The sequence below is a fragment of the Castor canadensis genome, chromosome 17 (genome assembly GCF_047511655.1).
Source record: "Castor canadensis chromosome 17, mCasCan1.hap1v2, whole genome shotgun sequence".
Lineage (NCBI taxonomy): Eukaryota > Metazoa > Chordata > Mammalia > Rodentia > Castoridae > Castor > Castor canadensis.
In genome coordinates, this window is record NC_133402.1 from 54,049,960 (window position 1) to 54,072,449 (window position 22,490).

The 22,490-nt window shown below is 35.1% G+C and overlaps 1 protein-coding gene across 2 annotated transcripts in view; it reads left to right on the forward strand.

The window, feature by feature from the left end:
- Dnajc13 (DnaJ heat shock protein family (Hsp40) member C13) overlaps positions 1 to 22,490 on the forward strand; it is a 118,548-nt gene that overhangs the window by 46,100 nt on the left and 49,958 nt on the right. For both annotated transcript variants that reach the window (XM_020172670.2, XM_074058908.1), the window contains 12 exons: positions 2,229 to 2,311; positions 3,654 to 3,807; positions 6,433 to 6,536; positions 6,621 to 6,780; positions 8,167 to 8,229; positions 9,438 to 9,539; positions 11,571 to 11,675; positions 12,801 to 13,003; positions 14,024 to 14,108; positions 16,731 to 16,885; positions 17,370 to 17,415; positions 19,534 to 19,688. In XM_020172670.2, coding sequence (XP_020028259.2) covers positions 2,229 to 2,311; positions 3,654 to 3,807; positions 6,433 to 6,536; positions 6,621 to 6,780; positions 8,167 to 8,229; positions 9,438 to 9,539; positions 11,571 to 11,675; positions 12,801 to 13,003; positions 14,024 to 14,108; positions 16,731 to 16,885; positions 17,370 to 17,415; positions 19,534 to 19,688 — 1,415 coding nt within the window. The remainder of the gene's footprint in view (positions 1 to 2,228; positions 2,312 to 3,653; positions 3,808 to 6,432; positions 6,537 to 6,620; positions 6,781 to 8,166; positions 8,230 to 9,437; positions 9,540 to 11,570; positions 11,676 to 12,800; positions 13,004 to 14,023; positions 14,109 to 16,730; positions 16,886 to 17,369; positions 17,416 to 19,533; positions 19,689 to 22,490) is intronic.

Below are 22,490 nucleotides of genomic sequence, written 5' to 3' on the forward strand. Positions count from 1 at the left end.
AGCTTACTATCTTGTTTTCTAAAATCAAACAGTGCCACCCTTCTCTGTCTTACAGGGTTGCTTTGATGTGCAATCAAGAAAATAATAAAAGCAGTATATACATACTTGATAATGATAATACTGCTATAGCTATGAATGCTTTTCACAGTTTTAAAAACTGTAAGTTCCTGGCTTCAAGTAGTTCAACCCATTTGTAATGTCACATGGTTCAAGCTACATAAATAGGTTTTTAGTTTCAGATTTCATGTAGCATTTATGCATAAGCTTGAATTGAATACACAGCTATTTAGCTAGAAATAGGAATGTCTGTTATTAAAAGATAATTCAGGGCAAAAATAATGTATGTTTAATATCAAAAATGTTTTACTGATTTGTTGATATCGTTTACATGTAGTATTAATTCTGAGCATAATAATGTCAGATAGTGCTGGTGAGGAAGGTCTTTGTGTAGCATCAGCTGATCATCATTTCCACCTGGGTGCTGTATTTGACATAATTTCTGTAGGAAACTGAGTGGTCTTTGTGTCTGTCTTATTCACAGAAACGTTAACATCAAAATATTGAGTGATCTTATGCTTTAGTTATCTGAAAGTAACTGTTGTCAAGATGAACTGGCTAATCTTTGAAGTGAGCTGCATTTCTTACACAATCACAGCGTATGAAGTCTGCTCTGTGTTGTAGCTGATGCTCTGTGGTGAATTAATAATACCTTTTGCTAATGTGTAAAATTGGTTTTAGTACATACTTTTTTTTTTTTTTTTTTCAGTTCAGGAATTTGTTTAGCCATTAATGACCTTTAGCCTATTCCTCTTGTTCAGTTATACACAGTTTATGGGCAGTTGGTTGTTCTTTTTCTGTATGGCATTTACATTTTCATTGTTCTAGAATGCCAGCCTTTTTGTCCTGAGGCAGGAGGAAAACTGAAGAAAGGGTTTTTTCATTTATATTTGTATTTGTTTGGGTATGTATGTATTTATTTGTTGGCAGTGTCTCACTACACAGCCCAGGCTGACCTCACAGACTCTCCACTTACCCATCTCAGCCTTCCAAGTGCAGGGATTACAGACATATACCACCATGCCTGGCAAAAGTGCTCCTTATTTAGAAATTTTAAAGAAAGATTTGTTGTAAAAACCCAAAATGCTGTGGAAACATTTCCTTGTATAACCAGTAGGTTTGTAGGTTTATAGTCCAAGCAGCATTTACTTTTTCAAAGTTATTCCTCATTTTACCTTGTCCTTTCTGTAGCATCTAGTCTGATTTCCTGCTTTTGTTATATAGTTTCCCTTGGAATGTTTAGACTTTCATGTTTTATGCTTTGTTTCTGTCACACTGAGGATTACAATTCTCATGTCTGAAATACCTATAGTCGCACCTGGAGCAGATACTTCTCCTGTTCATGTAGAGAGTTCAAGCACTGTTTGAAATCTTCTCTACTTGCAAGCCTTGTATATATGCCTACCTCTGGTACAGAGGCCATATAACTTTATTTGAATTCTGAAAAGGTTTGTGACTGTCTAAAAGTTGAGTCATAGGTTTAGAGAAGTAAGTAGATCTTTTTCTGTCTTAAAGAAATGGAATTTATATGGATGGCATCCTTGTGAAATTTGTATAATAGATGCAGTTTAGCAGATTTAGGCTTGTACTCTCTTTTTTTATTTTATTTAAAAAGTTTTCATTTTTTTTTCCTTTTTACATTTAAATTCAGGACAGAAACAATATGGTGAGTTAAGTCTGCTACATGTGTGAAATATGTTAAATTGGCATGTGGAGTCATCTTTGACATTATTTACTAAAGTCTTCATATGTGTATGAGTGTAGGTGCTTATTTCTTCATTAGCTTTTAACTTGTATTTGCTCTGCTTGGCTTTGGTAGGAGTTTATCTGCAGTGTTTTGCATCGATTCTTTTTTCACGACTTTGTATTAACTGCATGTAAATGTTTGAAGCAAGTGATCATTATAAACTTTGTAAGATTCAGTGTGGAAACAGTAACTGGGTTATATGAAAATATTTGAAAAACTCCAGAGAGATACATGCTTGCAGATTATAACATATGGTATAATTTAGTATCTTACATTCATATTTTACAAATTTTGTTTCATTAATTTTGTTACTGTCAAATTTTGATGAAAGTAGTGTTTCTCATCACTTGTGAAGATGATCTGCTTACAGCCAATTTGGTGGCCCAGGTTGAGCACTATGTAGTTTTTTTTTTTTTCCTTCCAGAATATGAATCAGAAACCAGTAGTTCTTCGAAAGAGAAGACAAAGGATAAAAATAGAAGCAAATTGGGACCTCTTCTATTATAGGTAAACTTAGGCCTCTAACAACATAGGTTAAAGTTGATCTTGCCATTAGAGGAGTCATGATGGATTTTTCTTCTCTAGAAACAGTGCTTTATGCCACAGGTATTTTTGTACTGTCAAATTTAAGATGTATAGTTGTTAAAACTGGTTTGATTATAAATCCTTCTGTAAAATTAAGAACTTTCATGGTACTGATTGTCTGAGAAGCTAAAATTTCTTTAAGGACTTTATTGAGTCGTAGAGATAATTACCCAAGGTACTTATTATCGCTTAGTTACAAATAATTGCATACTTACTCTGAGTCTGAAAAAAGATGAATGATGAAAGCATAAGGAAACTTGTGGGAAATGAGTGTCCAAGTTAGAAGACCTCATATAGGTTTTCAGTCTTCCACACATTCTAGCCCTCTTCCTCTCCTGTTTCCACCCTCATTCCTAATGTATACAGGAAGACATTGGCACAAACAGTTTTGGGATTTTGCAAAACTTCTTAAAGTAACTCAAGAGTACTTAGTCTGGAAACAACATGTTAATTATACCTTTGGTCATGAAGGAAAATATTTGGTTTAAAAACTTCCCACACTACTTTTTAAAGTATATAAGAGTGTGTATATATATCCTTAAATATATTGCTTTGCGTTTCTTTCTCAGGAATCCTTAATAACATTCTCCTCCTAGAATTTCTTTGAAACTCTGAAGTGAGACTTTCTAAGAGGATTGCAGGCTGATAGTAAGCACATGTAAGCCCATCCACTCCCAGTTCAGACTTTTGCCCAGGTTTATTATAATAGTTCGGTTATTCCAAGAGTGCAAGGAAGATGATTTGAAAATGGTTCGTCATGGTTCATTATGCCCTGCAATTCTGTAGTATTATTCTATTGGGTGCTCTATGAGGTTCATATTTAGTGTTGCTCATCTCACATACTTCACACCCAATACTCCAAAAATTCTTAGCCCCAATCTGAAATTTGATATATGATAATAGAATTATTCTCTAGCTTGAATTTGTGATAGCAAACAAATCATTAAAATTGAAATGTCAGTTTTACTTTTTTGAAATTAATACCAAATTGTTTTATAGTTTAAGTTCATTTTTTTCCACAACATTGTATTATGAAAATTTTCAAGCAAAGAGGAAAGGTGAGAATTTTACAGAGAGTAAATATGTATTTATTACTAAACGTCTACTATTAACATTTTTCTGTACTTTACACAGATTTTAGTTTATTTCTGATAGTTTAATAATTCCACCATTTTCTTGGTTATTATAAGATGTTGTAAGGGTTGATGGTAGTTTTCTTAATGTTTATTGCTTCATAGTATTTTCTGATTATATGTATATCTAGGTTTAGTCAAGACCATGCCAGATCAAATCTTATTTGGAATTTTAAAACACGAGAAGAACTGAAAGATGCTCTGGAATCTGAAATGAGAACATTTAATATTGATAGAGAGCTTGGTAGTGCTAATGTTATCTCTTGGAACCACCATGAATTTGAGGTACAGTTTAGTTTTTACAGTATGTTAATTTAAAAAAAAAAAAGTACCTACTATTTTGGGGGTGATTTTTAAAATGTTTACGATTATATAACTTGTCTCCTTTCCTCTGTATGGAAGAAATAATTGGAATTTTTAATCTTTGGTTGAGACAGAAATAATTTTAAGAAACTCTACTTTATACCTGAGAATTGTGTAGGACATTTAATAAATTTGATCCTATACATTCCAAATCTGTCCTTTGCGTGTTCTCCCTGTTCATCCACCCGCATTTCTGGGACTTTAGATTCTTCCTTGAAATATAGATGGTTGCCTTGTTCTGTACAGCTTATTTGATTAGTTTTTTTGTGATAATTGGATTCTGAATGTGACTTTTGCTGGTCTATTAAAATATTGATGTGAAGAACATGGAAAGCTAGAACACTCAGGATGGATAATTTTATATGTGTGTATAATTAAGTGTTTATAGCTGTGTGTAACATAAGTAGTCATGTGCTACATAATGTTTTTGTCGACTACAGACTGTGTACTGGTGGTCCCCTGAGATTCCATCTCCTAGTGACATTGTAGCCGTCTGTCTTGCTTGGTGTTAAGCATGCTCTGTTGATGTTTGCCCAAGGTTGAAGTTACTTCTCAGAACATAACCCCTGCATAGCGCAGTGCATGACTGTATAATTTGAACTGTTCTAACAGACATAGATCTGAGCTTGCAGGTGATCCTGCAGGCTTTGATCTTTAACTCAGTTGCATTTCTAATGCATGTAATAACTTGAAAGTATTCATTCTGTCCTCCTTGAAAACATTTTCTTTGACTTTGGGAGTCTGTTATTTCTTCCTTCTTTACTGTCCACTCTCAGTCATCTGTTCATTTCTCCTTATCTCCCTGACCACTAAATGTTTTCTGGCGTCAGAGGATCAGTTCTCAGATCTCTTTTCATTTATATTCTTTGCCTCAATAATCTCATCAAGTCTCATGACCAATGTTTTTTATTTGCTGATGGCTTTTTATCTCCTGCTTAGGCTTTCTTTCCTAGGCTATATACTTTTATCTCCTCATTGGATAAATGATAATTGTCTAGAGATCTCCAAAATTGGGCTTGTTTTTTCCTAAGCTGACTTATCTTGCAGACTTTCTGATCCGAGATAATAAATACTTCTTATGTTCTACTCAAATGACTTGAGATAATCTTTTCTTTTCAACCCCAAATCCAGTTTGTCAGCAAATCTTGTTGAGTGACCTTTAGAATTTATGCAGAACTCAACCCTTCTACTGTTGGGTTGTATCTGTATCACCACTTCTGCCCTCACCTCCCTGTGATCTGTTAATTGACAAAGCAGCAGGACTATCTTGTTAAAATGTAACAGCTTATTTTTCCACTCAGAACCCTTCTTGCTCCTGTGGTTTCCCATGTCACTTAGTGAAAGTGTGAGTTCTTGAAATGACTTATAAGGCAGGGTCTGTGAAACCCTGAACCTTAAGCATTGTCTTTGATCTAATTTCATACTACATTGTGCTACATACATATTGGCTCTCCCGAAACACCATGTGTTCTTGCCTCAAGGGTTAGTCTCTGCCTAAAATAATGTTTTCCCTGGACAGCCTCCTGATTTGCTTTCTCATCTCCTGCGGTTTTCTTGAATGTCATCTGATGGGTCTTCTCTGGCTGCCCACACAACCCCCTTTATATTTATACACATAAGTACCTGTGCTTTCCCTATCTCATTTCTCTGCTTTATTTCACTCCACAGCCATTCCTCTTACCCAAATTTTTCAGAATTTTTTTGTTTGTTCACTGTTAAATCTTCAGACCCTGGAACAGTGCATGATCACATAATAGTTTCTTAGTAAATGAATGAATCCAGTGCTCAGAATTTATAGGAGGAAAGCAAAACAAGAGATAAGATATTTATGCATATATATTTTATGTTTTGGTATTTTTAGAAATATTTATTATGGGCTTTGGAGAAAGAATTTTGATAATATGGTCAGGGAGTTGCTTTTTGTAGCTATCTGTAAGTCTTTTCCTGAATGCAGGGGTCATAGTGCTGCTCCAACAGCTGATCTTGGACTTGCCCCTCACACACCACCTTAATTAGTAGCCTGGGGTTATTTGACATATGATAAGGGTACTGTACAAAAACATAAAATGTAATCAATGTGTTGCTTTTAAGTCTCGGCATATCAGCAAGGGGTAGACGTGGGGGTGCGGTAAGACCTGGAGTGACCATATGTCTTGTGCAAACTGTTGCAGGACCATCTACTCTGTACTTGGTTGTGGCAAACCGAAACACTCTTGAAGAAGGTTCCATTGACACTCTGTAGTGCTTTACATTCATAAAATGTGTGCAATTTCAACTCAGCATTTAACTGAAATAGCAAGTCATATTAATAATAGTGAATTACCAGTTATTTTTTAAAGAAATGGTAAACTTTTTATTTATTTATTTTGTTTCTCAGTACTGGGGTTGAACTCAGGGCCTCTTGCTTGCAAGGGAGACGCTTTACCACTTGAGCTACTCCACTAGCCCAGAAGTGATAACTCTGAACAGAAAGAATTATAAGAAAGATTTTGGCAGAAATTGCTAAAAATCTGTTGTAACCTAAAAAATGTGTTTTTATTAATAAAGGTTAAATATGAGTGCCTGGCAGAAGAAATCAAAATAGGAGACTATTACCTGAGATTGCTATTGGAGGAAGATGAAAATGAAGAAAGTGGATCAATTAAGAGATCGTGAGCGCCTCTTCATTCCTGTTACTTTTGTTTTTACTGTTTGCTTCATGGTTACTTGTTATTGAACTTTGTTCTTTAATCTAGGTATGAATTTTTTAATGAGCTCTATCATCGCTTTCTGCTCACTCCAAAAGTAAACATGAAGTGTTTATGTTTACAAGCCCTTGCTATTGTTTACGGCAGATGTCATGAAGAAATAGGACCCTTTACAGATACAAGATACATCATTGGAATGTTAGAGAGGGTAAGGATATCATTTAAGGAGACTGCTATTTGATAGTGTCACTAGGGTATGTATTAAATTTTCAAAGTTAATTAAAAATTTTATTTTATCGCATTATCACTAAACTTTCTGTGTTTTCCTGTAGTTTATCTTTATACGTATCTAAATTAGGTGAATAGGAAACTCATTAATGGGTTAATATTTGTCCATGCCAGTTTGTTTTTTTTTCAGTTTCTGCTTTTTAACACCTTTGTTTACCTATTTGCCAATCCGTATGCCATAAAAACACAGCCCCCTGTACCCGCACACATATGTACCCAGAGTGGATGCTGAGCTGGGCAGGCATTAAATGAAATAGTTACTTCTAAAGTTGTGTGTATCTTTGGTTTTTCCATCTGGAAAAAAAAAACCTAAATGATATTGTCATCATTTTAATTTAGTGTTAAAAAGGGATTGCTAAGGTAGTAAAAGTTTTTTAGAACTAGTTTGTCATTTAACATTTGAGCATGGTGGGGGACAAATTCATTCATTGTATAGCACATTTCTCTGTTACCTGTTTACTGCAGAGTAGATGCTTATTCTTTGATTTGTGTTTATATTCCTCTTAGTTTGGCAATTTCAATTTTAGAGCTGTAGAGACAACCATTTTACCCATATTTAAAATAGCTACCTGTGCTTTATTATAGTTGTAAAAGTGTGACTCATTCTTTGTGGAAAACTAATTCTGGGTAAATTCACAAAGCATACCTAAAAAGTACTAAAACCAGGACAGAAATCCTTATTGTTTGTTGTTAAGCTAAATTGCACTATTGAATTTTTTTTGTCTTTTTTTTTTTAAGACAGGGTTTCACTATGTAGTATAGGCTGGCCTCTAGCTTGTTATGTAGCTCAGGCTAGCCTTGAACTTTCATTCTTTCTGCCCCAGTCTCTCCTGTGCTGGGATGACGAGCATGCACCACCACACCCAGCTTTGCACTATTGACTTCTAGCTCTTACTCAATTAACTGGAGGATTTTGGGCATACTGTTTGTATTTTAAGCAAATATATTTTTCCTTCTTGTTGATGTTCATAACATTTATGTGAAACATCATTTGCCAATTCTTCACAAATTTTACTAATTCAAGAACATCATTTATTTTAATTTTTATATAGCTCCTTAAAGCTGTATATTAATCTGCTTAATGACTTAAAAATATCTGCCTGTCAAGAGAAATTATATCAGTTATATAAAAGTAGAGACAGTAAGATATTGAGGAATTGGAATAATTGACAGACATCTGTGATTTTCTCCTTAATGTTTAAAAGATAACATTATCCTGAACTGTCAGTTGATTTTGTGAAGTGGTGGTAATGTCTTAATTGGTCTTTCTATTTGCTTTTGACTAAATTCTCACTTATTTCAATAGTGCACAGATAAACTTGAACGAGATAGGTTGATCCTCTTCCTGAACAAGTTGATCCTTAACAAGGTACAGTATTCTTGCAAAAATTGTGCTGTCCTTTCCAAGTACTAGAACTATGTAGAGATAATCATCCAGAGATGGTCCTTTTATCTTCTTTTTAGATAAGAAAACTATGAGTGCTTTAAACTGCTTGACAGAACATGTCTTTGCCAAAATTCTCTGAATATTCTGCCCTAATATTGCAGGTGCCAAATAATTAATCATAAAATTTTGAATGGAGAATAATGAGGACTGACATAATTAGCTGACTTTAGGACAGAACACAGAATTAAATTCTAAGTAAAAAATGTCTGACTAAAAAAAGTTTTTAATTTATTAGTATACTTTTTGTGTGTGTGTGAAAGGTCTCATTGTGTAGCCTGGAACTTGATTCCTGTGGGACCCAGGCTGTCTTTGAATTTGTGATCCTCCTGCCTCAACTTCCCAAGTGCTGGGAGTATAGGCATGTGTCACCACAGTGGGAATCAGTATTCACTTTGTTAAAAAACAATTTAAGGATATAAAATGAAGAGTCACTTTACTTTTCTTGTTTTCTTTTTAAAGGTATTTCGTTAGGTTCATGCTGGTTTTTAATCAGAAGAATTCATAGTTGTAATGTATCATATTAGTTCTCATTGTATGATGTTGAAGTACAGTTTAAGCAGATTTTTATTTCTCACAGTTTTGATGCTAATACCTACTTAGTTTTTTCCCTCACTTTTAGTAATATAAAAGTTTTAAAATAAGGTATAATGAATAAGTGCTAGGAAATTTTAATTTAAGTTAATTGTCTCTTCCTAACAAAAAAGACAATCAGTTTTTACTTTCAACTTGCAAAACAAACTGGAACATTGAAAGATTTTTTAATATAACATTTCTATTTTAGAAAAACCTGTTTATTAACAGAAAGACCTTGATAAGATACTTGTGTAATCAGAATTTATCATGCTAGTTTCTGATTTGTTCTTGTTTTTATGTTTTGTGAGTTTTTTTTGCTCAATGTATATTTAAGTGATCCCTTTAAGTGGTATATTTATGTGATCCCTTTAAAATACAGTTTTTCCCTTTAAATTCTTGTTCCGTGTAGTCAAAATCCTGGGTGTAAAGTAAAACCAGTTGTATGCCAATCATTTCCAAAGAAATTCCAGATATTGTGCTCTTTGAGGATCTTTTAGGTAATGGTACCTATTGAAGAGAAAAATTTCAGATTATGTAAAAATGTTTTTGTCTTCCAGAAAAATGTTAAAGATCTCATGGATTCAAATGGAATTAGAATCCTTGTGGACTTGCTTACCCTTGCACATCTCCATGTGAGCCGAGCAACAGTGCCTCTGCAAGTACGTACACTTGTCTCAGTTTTACAAGCTTCACAAGAATCATAGAAATCTAAAAATATTTTAGTATATCTGGTCAATTAAGTGTAGCACTAAATCCAGGAGATTAGTTCATAAAACAAGGAAAATCTCTCTTACTTAAGAACAATCCAAAATGAACTGTAATGATTCAGTTTTATTTTTCCAATATCTTTGTGTTTTAAAGTAACTGCATCTCTAATTTGGATTATTTTGAGGCTGTGTGACCTTTAGGATTTAAAAAGAAATTCACCAGATACATAAGTAGAACATTTAGTATTGAAAAGCATCAAGAATACACTTTGCTTTAAGGATTCTGGAAGTCTTACTGGAGGTAGCTATGAAGATCAGGCCTCCAGTATATGGAAAGGCCATGTCTGATACCTCACTTACAAAGGGGGTCTGCACTTAACTCATGTGATTTTTGATTAAAAATGCTTTTTGAGTATTTAGACTGTGTTTTTTCTGTCCTTAGGTATGTATAATGTAATCATGGTGGTTAATATACCATTATAGTGCACCAGGTGCCACTCTGCTGCACATTAATATACTTACATTTTAAATCCCCTGATAGCCCTGTGAGGGGTTACCATCATCTTCTCATTTTACAATAGAGAAACTGAGGAACACAGCACTATGTCATTGAAGGTCACCCCCAAAGTGGCAGAGATAGTTAGATCCCAGAAGGCTGTGCCCTAGCCGTAAAATGTGTCTTAACTGAAAGCTGATAGCTGTGGGAGTATTAGAAACCATACTACAATAAAATACACTAAAACTATACAAAAATTCTAGCCTCATACAACACTGATGGAGAAAAATTAGAAGAATTTTCTGTAGCATTAAAAGAAAATTTTAACATAGTTTTGCTTACTAGCTTTTTTTGTGATTCTGGAATTGAGCAGCAGTCTGTACTAAATGATTCACAGTCCCCTGTCTCACCACATAGGCAGTCTATATTTGTAGCCAGAGAAAAGGAAGTGGCACACAACAGAATGGAGGAAGGGTACAGAGCTCAGTTGGTTGCAGGTTGCATCTGTCTTATTTGAATTTGTTTGCGCAGTCACTAAATCTGTGGTTGTCTAAGACTCAGCTACTTGTTACAAGAGTTAGAGTAGGTTATCAAATCAAATGAGGTTTTAGTTCACTATGTATGGAGAAATCTGTAGGCCAAATTTAAAATATTTATGTAAACAGCTTGAGGCCAAACTTAATTCAATTTAAAGGTAGTGTGGGTAATAGATTGAAACTTAAGTATTTAAAACTGTCCCGTTAGCATCTCAACTCTCTGATCTCACATGCTCTCTGAAACTCCTGTTGGGGCCAGTTTTTTTTTCCCCCAGGGAACTTTAGTATTTTGAGCACCGTGGTTTAAAGTTTATCTATATAACTATTTGCAGTATTCTTTGCCAGACTTTTAGTGCTCTAAGAATTTACAGGAAATGTAGAAGTCTTGGAATTTAGCTTAGCTTACTGAGTGAATTTAGGAAATGTATACTAATAAGGATACAATTTTTCTAAACTATTCATTAGGCATCTAATCCATAACTTTTTGTGTGTGTGGTACTGGGGTTTAAACCCAGGGCCTCTGCTTGCTAGCCAAGTGCTCTGCCACTTGAGCATTTTACTGCCCCCCTTAACCCCGCTTTTATTTGCTTTACTTATGCTTCAGATAGGGTCTCTCATGTTTTTTTCCCAGGCCACACTGGACTACAGTTCTTCTACCTATGTCTCCTGCATAGCTGGGAGCACTGGCACAAGACACTGTTCTCAGCTTATTGTCTGAGATGAGGTCTTGCTAACTTTGTGCTTTGGCTGGCCTCCAATCTCTACCTCCCAGGTAGCTGGAATTACAGGCATGAGCCTCTTAATATTACACTCTTAAATAAGGTCACTTAAAATTTCAGTTGATTTTCTATAGGGTTACAAACGCCTAACTTGTACTGTATAACTCGTTTTGTGACAACTGCTCCATAGCTTTGTGGTTTGGAAAAATAACTAAATCTTTTTGAAACTTAGAGCAATGTAATTGAAGCTGCTCCAGATATGAAAAGAGAAAGTGAAAAGGAATGGTATTTTGGCAATGCAGACAAAGAAAGGAGTGGCCCATATGGATTTCATGAGGTATGTGTCATAGAAAACCTTTTTGTGGTCTTCAGCTTTTTGTTTTACTGTTGTTGTGTTTTTGAGACAGGCTTTCGCTATATACCTGAGGCAGGTCTCAAACTTGTGATCCTTCTGCCTCAGCCTCTGAAGTGCTGGGATTATAGGCCTGTGCCATCATGTCAGGCAGGTCCCCACCCATCTTAACACTCATAGAGATGTATAACATTTTAAAACTGATTTTAATTCTGTCATTGGCAACAAGGGCCCTCCAATCCTACTTCTACCTGAAGGGAGCAGATGGCTTGCACTTACAGAGAACTACACATATGTACAAAATCATGCTTCAAACCTTATTTAAGAGCTATTACTGTCCAGGGGCCCATAGCTCACACCTGTAACCTTTGCTACTTTTGAGAGAGAGGAAGATCGTGATTTGAGGCCAGCCAGGCAAATAGTTCATGAGACCTCATCTCTAAACTAGAGTAAAATGGACTGGAGGTATGACTCAAGTGGTAGAGCGCCTGCTTTGCAAGTTTAAAGCCCTGAGCTCAAACCTCAGTCCCACTACCAACAAAGAAAGCTGTTATAGAGGTGACAATAAGGTTTTTAATGGATTTTTAATAACTATTGCTATCTTAATAATTATTTCAAACTAATGTTTCCATATGGTATGAACAAGCAAGTTATAATATGCACTCTAAAGTTCATTGACTCTTGCCTGTTTGTCAGGTGAACTAAGGGTAGTTTCCCTCTTCCCCTGCAGTATTTGATCCTACCTTCCCATCCTCAACCTCTGAGGCTGACTTTGAAAGACAGTTTTATGGAGAACCAAGCCTTATGTAATTTGCTCACTTTTCACTTTGCCTACCATTTTTATTCTCTCCAGTATTTCTTAAATTATGCAATTTATCAAATAAATGATTTTTTTTTGTACTGTCAGCCAAATTTGGGCTCCTGAAAGCCTATCAATAAAACTTGGTTTCTTAACAGTGAACTTCCATGTTTATTTCAGTGTCTTACTATGCTGTGCTTTATTAATTCATAGTGTATTATTATTTCATACGTATTTACTAGAATATAGAAAACATTGGCAAATTTTTCATTGTATTTTGTCCGTAATAATGATGCCTTCCATCAATTAAGATGCAAGAATTATGGATCAAAGGAATGTTGAATGCAAAAACCAGATGCTGGGCTCAAGGAATGGATGGATGGCGACCACTTCAGGCAATACCCCAGCTTAAGTGGTGTCTGTTAGCCAGTGGACAGGCTGTACTGAATGAAACTGACCTCGCTACCCTTATATTGAACATGTTGATCACAATGTGTGGATATTATCCAAGCAGGTAAAATGTAATTAATGTTTTCATGATGGACAGAGGACTATAAAATATCTTGTTTGCCCTGTTTATATGTACACATCCTCAGTAATATCATGGAATTATCTGGTGGTTTAAAACACATGTCCTATGTGTGGCCCTGGGGGAGTTCTGCTTTGGTTATTAAATATAACAGAATAACTTGACAATTACATTGATACAGTAGCTGAAAAGCAACTTTTACTGGGAAATTTCAAGACTTTAGCAATGGTAATAATTAGAATACTTCTGTGAATCTGATATGAATGTTTTGCAACAGATATCCACAGTCCATACTCAGTGATAAGTAAGTGTCAGCTTCCAATCTGCCAGGTTAGTACTCCTGGTGTAGAAAGGAATTCTAGTCTCAATTTTGTCCCACTGAACTAGTGAAGGTGAAGGTTTGCTCTCCTTGTGACAGTCATAATTTGTGTGGAACTTTTTAATCTTTATAAAACATTTAAATACTTATGTTTTATTGTACCATAAATACCTCGTGATGGAAATTACTGAGAAAATGGCACATTTTATGACACTACACGTGTTTCAGTTCCAGGTGTCCTAAAAAGTCAGATTAGAGTCAGAACTATGCAATAAGCATTTAGAAATAATATAACATTAAAATTAAAGCTATCTTTGGAGAGTGCTGACTGTAGTTAAAGTAAGGTTTAAATTGACATGACAAAGTTTGACAGCCCTTTGGGGGGACTATCCACTGACAGTGTGCTGGACAACACAAAGTTTAATCAATTAAATAATAAATAAGAGTCTTTGGCTCTTCTAGGGTACTGTTTTTCAAGGAAATCTTATGGAAGGAAATGAAGTCATATTAAGCAGCCAAGTAGATTTAAACCAAAATACCTAATCATGTTCCCAGCTGTATGAGAGCTTAGTCTTCATTAACAAAAAAGTAAGGTAACCTGCTTCATGCCTAGTAGAATGTCATATACTCTGAACATACAAATTTAATAAGTATATTAAATGTTGACCTTAGAAAATATTTTCTAGGGATCAAGATAATGCCATCATTCGGCCTTTACCTAGAGTGAAAAGACTGCTATCAGACAGCACTTGCCTTCCCCATATTATTCAGGTGAGTGACTTCTGTGTTATTAATTAGGGACAATATTAACGAAGTATTTTCCCTTGTTTAAATTTATTATGAGCCCTTATCTTTGTTTTTTTGTAATCTGTTCCATTTTCAAGAAAACTCCAAACCCCGAATCACTTTATTTCACTCACTGTTAATTGAGTTGATAATCTGAATATACTGTGGAAGATTGTGTATTCAGGAGCCTACACATGGGAAGTCTTCAGATTCCACGATTATCCTAAAGGGTTTATTTATTATCCATCTTTCAAGTCACACCATTGTAATAACTGAAAAGTGATTTACTGTAGCTTGTGTGCAGATCGATGTTAGGGCTGCTTGGAAGCACACTAGCAGGCCACAGATGTGAACATGGTAGTTTATTTCTTGACAGATAACCACAGAAGTCTCACTAGCAAGTGCCTCAGAGTTTGACTTGTCCTAGTTGCATGTTTTCATGCATAGCAACTGATTCAAAACATTGTGTTGGAATTACATACAATACACTTATGTTTCTTTTCTTTTTCTGCATTGTTCTATTTGATCTAAAACCCAGTTTAGCATAAAACCAAGTAGTCAGGTTCCAGAAATTTCAGGTAAACACTTTCCTCCTGCTTCCTGATTATTCTGTTGTCAGGTATGTATTTTTTGTCATTTGTTTCTATCATTTGTACATTGGTGTGGAAAGATGGGAAAGCAACTCTGATTATAAATTTTTACACTCGTATTACTAGCTAAGGGCTTATGGAAGTTACTGATAATGAAAAAGACTTATGAATATGCAAACACAGTTACCACTTTTTTTTGTCAACTGTTACTCTTTAAGCATACCAGTACTTAAAAAGTTGTATGCTTTTTTGTTGTGGACATTTCTGTTCAGACTGTTAAATGAAAGAGTGCTGTAATTATAATTTTTTTTTAAACCACTGTCACCCCACCCCAGAGGATCATGTGTGGGGCGATACAAAGAGAGACACATATAGATAAGATGTCATTTCCAGAGTCAATATCTTCCAATTTTCCAAAATTTAAGAAATTTAAAGGAAGAAAGGATATGAAAATTGCATTCCATTTCAGACCATGTGGACATGGGAAGGATAATTAGAAAAATTTTTAAGAAATGTAGTCAGTATTGCTGATCATGGTGGTGTATATGTGTAATCCCAGCACTTGGGAGGAGGAGGCAGGAGGATCATGAGTTTGAGGTCAGCCTGAGCTACATTTCCAGACCTGGTCTCAGAAGATCCAGGGCTGAGGCTCAGAATATCAATGGCAGAGCCCTTACCTTGGTTGCACAATATTGTCACATAGTGTGCGTGGGGGAGATGAGAGAGGTATACCTTTTAATTAATCAAAAATTTTTAATACCTGAACAAGATGATTGAAGAGAATTTTCTTGATAAATCTAGTTGCTTTTAATAACCTATGTCTCCCAAATTTCTTATACTGAGTTCAAAAAATACTTCTTAGAAAATTTTTACATTATTCCATTGATTGGAAAGGGCATTCTGTATTTCATTTGGCTTTGGAACTGATAGTTTCCTGAAGTTTTAGAGTAGGCTAAGATACAGTGAATGTATGTCCCAGGTTTTCTGATATACTGTCAACTGGAAATACTTCAGTTGTTTGCTTGGTAATTTCCATAATATCAAATATCAGACTACAGTGGCCCTTTATACTAGGGAAAATCCTGGGTGACTGTTTCTCATTTTTCCTTTCTAAAATATGTCATAATAATAAACAATCTAAATGCCTTTTTGAACAGATAAGATACCAAACCAAAGTGCAGAAAAAATGCTTTAAAAAACACAGAAAATTATAAGTTAGTTAGAAGACATATAGCTCTTAATTCTTACCTAAGGCTAGATGCATGATATCTGAGTCTAGACACTGATATCATTCTTTCAAAGCAAGTATTTAAAGAAATTGAAAATCCATCTTTAAAGAAAATCGAAATACTTCCTTTATTATGAGATGATATATATTTTTATTAAATATCTTTGTCAAATATTTAATCATAGCAATTCTACATGGTTTTTGTTAGCCACATTCCTAACAGTGGTCTCAGATTTTCCTTTCAGTATTTCTGATTCTGATTCCTAGAGGCCATATCTTTTTGTACTTTTGTGGTTTATAGAAGTAGCACTTAGTGCTACTTCTGGTACTTGTTTAGCCCTGGCCTCTAAGCTGCACTTGTCAATACACTTTCAGGGCCATTCCATTGACAGCCATTTCTTGCTTTGCTGCTGGATTTCTTAAGTAGCCCTCATGTCAAGTTCTTCACATCAGCTCAACTGTGAGCTAACTCAACATCGAACTGATTTTTTTTTTCTTTGTCATTAACAGAAAAGTCCATTTAGGAAGATTTCATACTAGAAGCAATTTTGCCTGTACCCTCATGGAAAAACTACCTTTGACATATTTGGGCTTTTTCTGACCATGTTTTGATCAATTTTCAACTGATATTTTACTGTCTGCATTAAATATTACGGAATGAATCATTTTTAAAATCCATTTTGAATCTGGTAGACAGACTGAATCCCACAGATTTTATTTTATAATTTGCAAAAGAAATTATAACCTCAGAATAACTCATTAACTAAAATGTTGTATTCCCTTTTTCAGCTACTGCTGACCTTTGACCCTATCCTAGTTGAGAAGGTTGCTATTTTGTTATACCATATCGTGCAAGATAACCCACAGTTACCTCGTCTCTATCTAAGTGGAGTGTTTTTCTTTATCATGATGTACACAGGTTCCAATGTGCTTCCTGTTGCTCGGTAAGAACTTTAAGGGTAATATTAAAATTATTACTTGAATTATATGTGGTCATTTTATTTTATTAGAATTTTGTGAGTAGATCATTGCTTTCATATAATTTTTCATCATAACAGCTACCTATGTATCTGAAAATTTGGAAAGTAGAAGAACAGGAAAAATTACTCAGAATCATAGCACTTTACCAATTTTAATATTCAAATGTTATCTAGTATTTTAATATAACTATATTTATAGTATACAAACAGTTTTACATTGGCTTTTAAAAAAAATTTTCATATTGTTACATAGCCTTCTATTACCATGGTTTAAAAATCTTCCTAGCACATTCAAGTTACTAACCTTCATCAGAAGTTAATAATCTGCGAACATGGATTCATGAGTTACTGTTTTGACTTTTTTAATCCATAAAAGATCTATTCTTTAGAAACCTAAGGTTACTAAAATCAATTCCTCTATCAAATACATACTTGTTTTTCTCTCTAGGTTTTTGAAATATACACATACCAAACAGGCATTCAAGTCAGAGGAGGTAAGCCAAATTAATCTTCTGAATACTAAGCACTAAGTGAGCTGTTTTTGCACTGTGTTTTCTAGATTATAAGTGCTTAGGGGGCAGGTATTGCTTTATCCATTTTTTTTTTTTTTTTGCATTCTTTATGGTACCTTGCACATAAAGTCTAAGCTAAATTTTTTAATGAAAATAAATGTTGCCCATTAGACTTTCTGAAATTGTAGCTATAAGTTACATTGATAGCTCTGTGAATGTTACTGTCTTTGAACAAGCTTCAGATTAGTAATTTTTGTAAAGGTTTCATTATTTGCTTCACCCTCATAATAGGTTAAGATTCAGTAATTCTTCATCTTTAGCCTTCTTTTTGTCAGATTCCCAGTTAGAAGACATTCTAGGTTTCTCTGATGAAACTATGCAATTTTTCACAGTGCTTTCAGGTGTTGTTGCCATTTACTGAGCAGGAAAGCTTGGAATCAAAAGAATCAGAAGAGAGATGGATTTATCTAAGAAGCTTAACAACCTAAAACCTTATTACCTAGATTTTGCAAAAAGACTTTCATTTTCAAAACATACCTGGAGAGTGTTTCAGAGTTCGTTAAGCTTTCAATTGAGCTTTTTTTTTTTTTTTTTGTCCAAAGCAGACTATTACACCCAAGCCAGACCACTGTTTAGAAGCCTAAGGATCGTTGGACTGCTTTGGCAGTAGATACTCAAAACAAGCTGTAGGTTTCGTACAGTAACAGTTGAAGCCCTAGAAAGTAACCCATTTGCCTAATAAAATTATAGTGATACCCATACTAGCATAATTTCCATAGATTTTTATAAATAGAAAATGAGAATATAAAAAGTGATCTCTAATGGTAATCCTAATTTATTAGGCATTTGGGGCATTCTTTCTTTTTCCTTTATTTCTGTGCAGTAATATGTATGTATCCTTTTTTTGAAATTTTTATATTAGATATGGTATCATTTCACCTAAATATTTTAAATAATTTATAGCAAAACTATTTATAGCAGAAGTTTTGAATGCCAGAATTGCCAAATAGAATTCTAAAGAACTAAACAAGACTTTTTTCACCTAAAAGTTTGGTACTAAATTTATTTTTTGTCTTTGCATCAAGTGGTAAAACCATGTTTGAGTTTTTTTTATTTTCCATTGTTTTGTCCTTTTGTAGAGAAGTAAACCATTTTAAACCTGCCTGTAAAGATATAAGAAAGGCATTTGTAGTCATTAGGTTTCTATTTCCATCAGGTAAAGAAATAAGTTTAAATTTTTAGTATGATAAATTATGATCATTACCCAGCCAGAAATTACGGACTTCTCAATACTTAATTATAATTACTTGAGTAGAAAATCTCCATCTAAATCCTACTCACATTTCATGAGGGCAACCTCTTTGAGATCTTTATGATCTCTTAGACATGTTTTGAAAACAAACACATACAGGTGGGAACTGTAGCCAGTGATATAATGTAAGATCTCCAGGGTATCTCCTTTTGTTGTCCGTTACACATGGCCAGAAGCCAGTGTCCTGAATAACATGAGCAGAACACGTAACCTGCAAAAATGGTAAGGCTGCCAGTTCTGCCTTGGAGCTTATGTCAAGCCAGTTTGTACCAGACACCACCGAATATACGTTTTTCTGTTTCCACTCAACTTCCTAAAGAATATGGGCAATTGTTACAGTTATGCTCTTTTCTTAAAATGTTCTCTGATTCATTTATCAAAAAATTGAAAGGAGCTGGGCACCAACGTCTTATGCCTGTGATTCATGCTACTTGCAAGGCTGAGATTGGGAGGACTGCTGTCCCAGGCTAGCCCAGGCAAAAAAAAAAAAAAAAAAAATATATATATATATATATATATATATAAATAAGTTTACGAGAACCCCCCCCCATCTCAATAGAAAAAAGCTGGGTGTGGTGGTACCTGCCTATCATCCCAGCTACAAAAGCCTAAAATAGGCCTGCTTAAGGAAAAGCAATACCCTATCTCCAAAATAAGTATAGCAAAAAGAACTGGAAGCATGGTTCAAGCTGTAGAGTGTCTACCTAGCAAATGTGAAACCCCAAAACTGTCAAAAGAAATTGAAAGGTAATTTTAGTGCTTCCCACTATATTTCTTTTGTTTTAAAGACAAAAGGACAAGATATCTCTCAGAGAAGTATTCTCGGACACATCCTACCTGAAGCAATGGTTTGTTATTTAGAAAATTATGAACCTGAAAAGTTTTCTGAGATTTTTCTAGGAGAATTTGACACTCCAGAAGCAATCTGGAGCAGTGAAATGAGGTAAGTAACCAATCAACTGTATTTTATGCTCAGAATTTTTGCTGCTTGCCATCTGGTTTGACTTCTATTTAAAAAAATATATTTTTACTAGTTTCATAATCTAAAGTGACAGTAGCTGTTGGCTTCAAATGAAATGATGGATTTTGACAAGACCTTAAGCTTTTTTCTATTCTGACATGATTTGACAAAATTAGTTGCTTTAATAGAGCTTTATGTAAGAGTATGGCCTACTACCACTAGTGCTTTTAAATCAATTATAGAGTGGGTACAATGATATAGATAGAATTTGATTCAACCATACCACTCTTGGGGATATACCCAAAAGACTGTGACACAGGTTACTGCAGAGGCACCTGCACACCCATGTTTATTGCAGCACTATTCACAATAGCCAAGTTATGGAAACAGCCAAGATGCCCCACCACTGATGAATGGATTAAGAAAATGTGGTATCTATACACAATGGAATTTTATGCAGCCATGAAGAAGAACAAAATGTTATCATTCGCTGGTAAATGGATGGAATTGGAGAACATCATTCTGAGTGAGGTTAGCCTGGCCCAAAAGACCAAAAATCGTATGTTCTCCCTCAGATGCAGACATTAGATCAAGGGCAAACACAACAAGGGGATTGGACTTTGAGCACATGATAAAAGCGAGAGCACACAAGGGAGGGGTGAGGATAGGTAAGACACCTAAAAAATTGGCTAGCATTTGTTGCCCTTAACGCAGAGAAACTAAAGCAGATACCTTAAAAGCAACTGAGGGCAATAGGAAAAGGGGACCAGAAACTAGAGAAAAGGTTAGATCAAGAAGAATTAACCTAGAAGGTAACACACACGCACAGGAAATTAATGTGAGTCAACGCCCTGTATAGCTATCCTTATCTCAACCAGCAAAATCCCTTGTTCCTTCCTATTATTTCTTATACTCTCTCTTCAACAAAATTAGAGATAAGGGCAAAATAGTTTCTGCCGGGTATTGAGGGAGTGGGGGGAAGAGGGAGGGGGTGGAGGGGGTGGTAAGGGAGGGGGTGGGGGCAGGGGGGAGAAATGACCCAAGCCTTGTATGCACATATGAATAATAAAACAATAAAAAAAAAACACAATGATATAGGTAGGGACTATATAGTCATAAAACGAAGACACACTTTTTTTCTTTTCTCTTTTAATTTTATTGTTTTTACATTTACTTATGTGTGTATACATTGTGCCACCTCCCCCAACCCCTCCAGGCAGAACCTGTTCCGCCCTCTTGTTCTCCAGTTTTGTTGGAGAAAACATAGGCGATAATAAGAAAGACACAATGTTTTTGCTAGTTTGAGATACAGATAGCTATACAGAGAGATTCCTAGAGTTGCTTCCATGCACTTGTGTATTGCAAACCAGACCTCTTCACTACTTCCCATAGTGGCCTCTGCCAATTTAAGATTAATTTATTCACTCCTCAACAGGGAGCACATCAATCACATTCAAGTTTTAGGTTTCCTTTCCTTTTCCTATTTCTCCCCTCCATGTTCTCTTAGTGTGTCCAGTAATAATACTGCATTTGAATCCATATATGAGGGAGAACGTGATTTTTGACCCTCTGAGCCTGGCTAACTTCACTTAAAATGATGTTCTCTAGTTCTATCCGTTTACTTGTGAGTGACAAAATTTCATTCTTTGTAGCTGTGTAAAATTCCATTGTGTATAAATACCACATTTTCTTGATCCATTCATTGGTTGTGGGGCACCTGGGCTGTTTCATAGCTTGGCTATTGTAAATAGTGCTACAATAAACATGGGTGTGTAGGTGCTTTTGTAATAACTTGAGTCACATTCCTTCGGGTATATCCCTAGGAGTGGTATTGCTGGATCATGTGGCAGATTTATGTTTAGTTTTTTAAGGAGCCTCCATATTGTTTTCCTTAGTAGCAGTACTAGCTTATATTCCCACCAGCAGTGTATGAGGGTTCCTTTTTCCCCTCATCCTCACCAGCATTTGTTGTTGTAGTGTTTTTGATGATAGCCATTCTAACAGGAGTGAGTTGGAATCTTAGTGTAGTTTTGATTTGCATTTCCTTTACGGCCGGGGATATTGAGCATTTTTTCATGTGTATTTTGGCCATTTGGATTTCTTCCTTAGGAAACATTCTGTTTATTTCAGTTGCCCACTCCTTTATTGGTTCATTGATTTGGGGGGAGTTTAGTTTTTAGAGCTGCCTATATATTCTGGTTCTCAGTCCTTTGTCTGATGTATAGCTAGCAAAAACCTTCTCACTCTGTGGGTGGTTTCTTCAGTTTAGAGACCATTTCTTTTGTTGTGCAGAAGCTTTTTAGTTTCATGTAGTCCTTTTTGTCCATCCTTTCTCTTAGTTGCTGGGCTGCTGGAGTTCTACTGAGGAAGTCCTTACCTATACCTATTGTTTCCAGGGTATTTCCTGCTCTTTCATGTACTAACGGCAAGCTTTCGGTCTGATACTAAGGTCCTTAATCCACTTTGAGTTGATACTAGTAAGGGTAATAGGCATGGATCTAGTTTTAGTTTTCTGCAGGTAGTTACCCACTTTTCCCAGCAATATTTGCTGAAGAGGCTGTTTTTTCTCCATCATACGTTTTTGTCCCTTTGTCAAAAATAAGGTGGGCCATATCTGTATGGATTCATATTCAGGTCCTCTATTCTGTTGCACTGGTCTTCATATCTGTTTTTGTGCCAGTACATGCTGTTTTTATTGCGATGGCTCTGTAGTGTAGTTTGAAGTCAGGTATTGTGATAACCTCCAGCATTGCTTTTTTTGCTCAGTATTGCTTGTCTATTCAC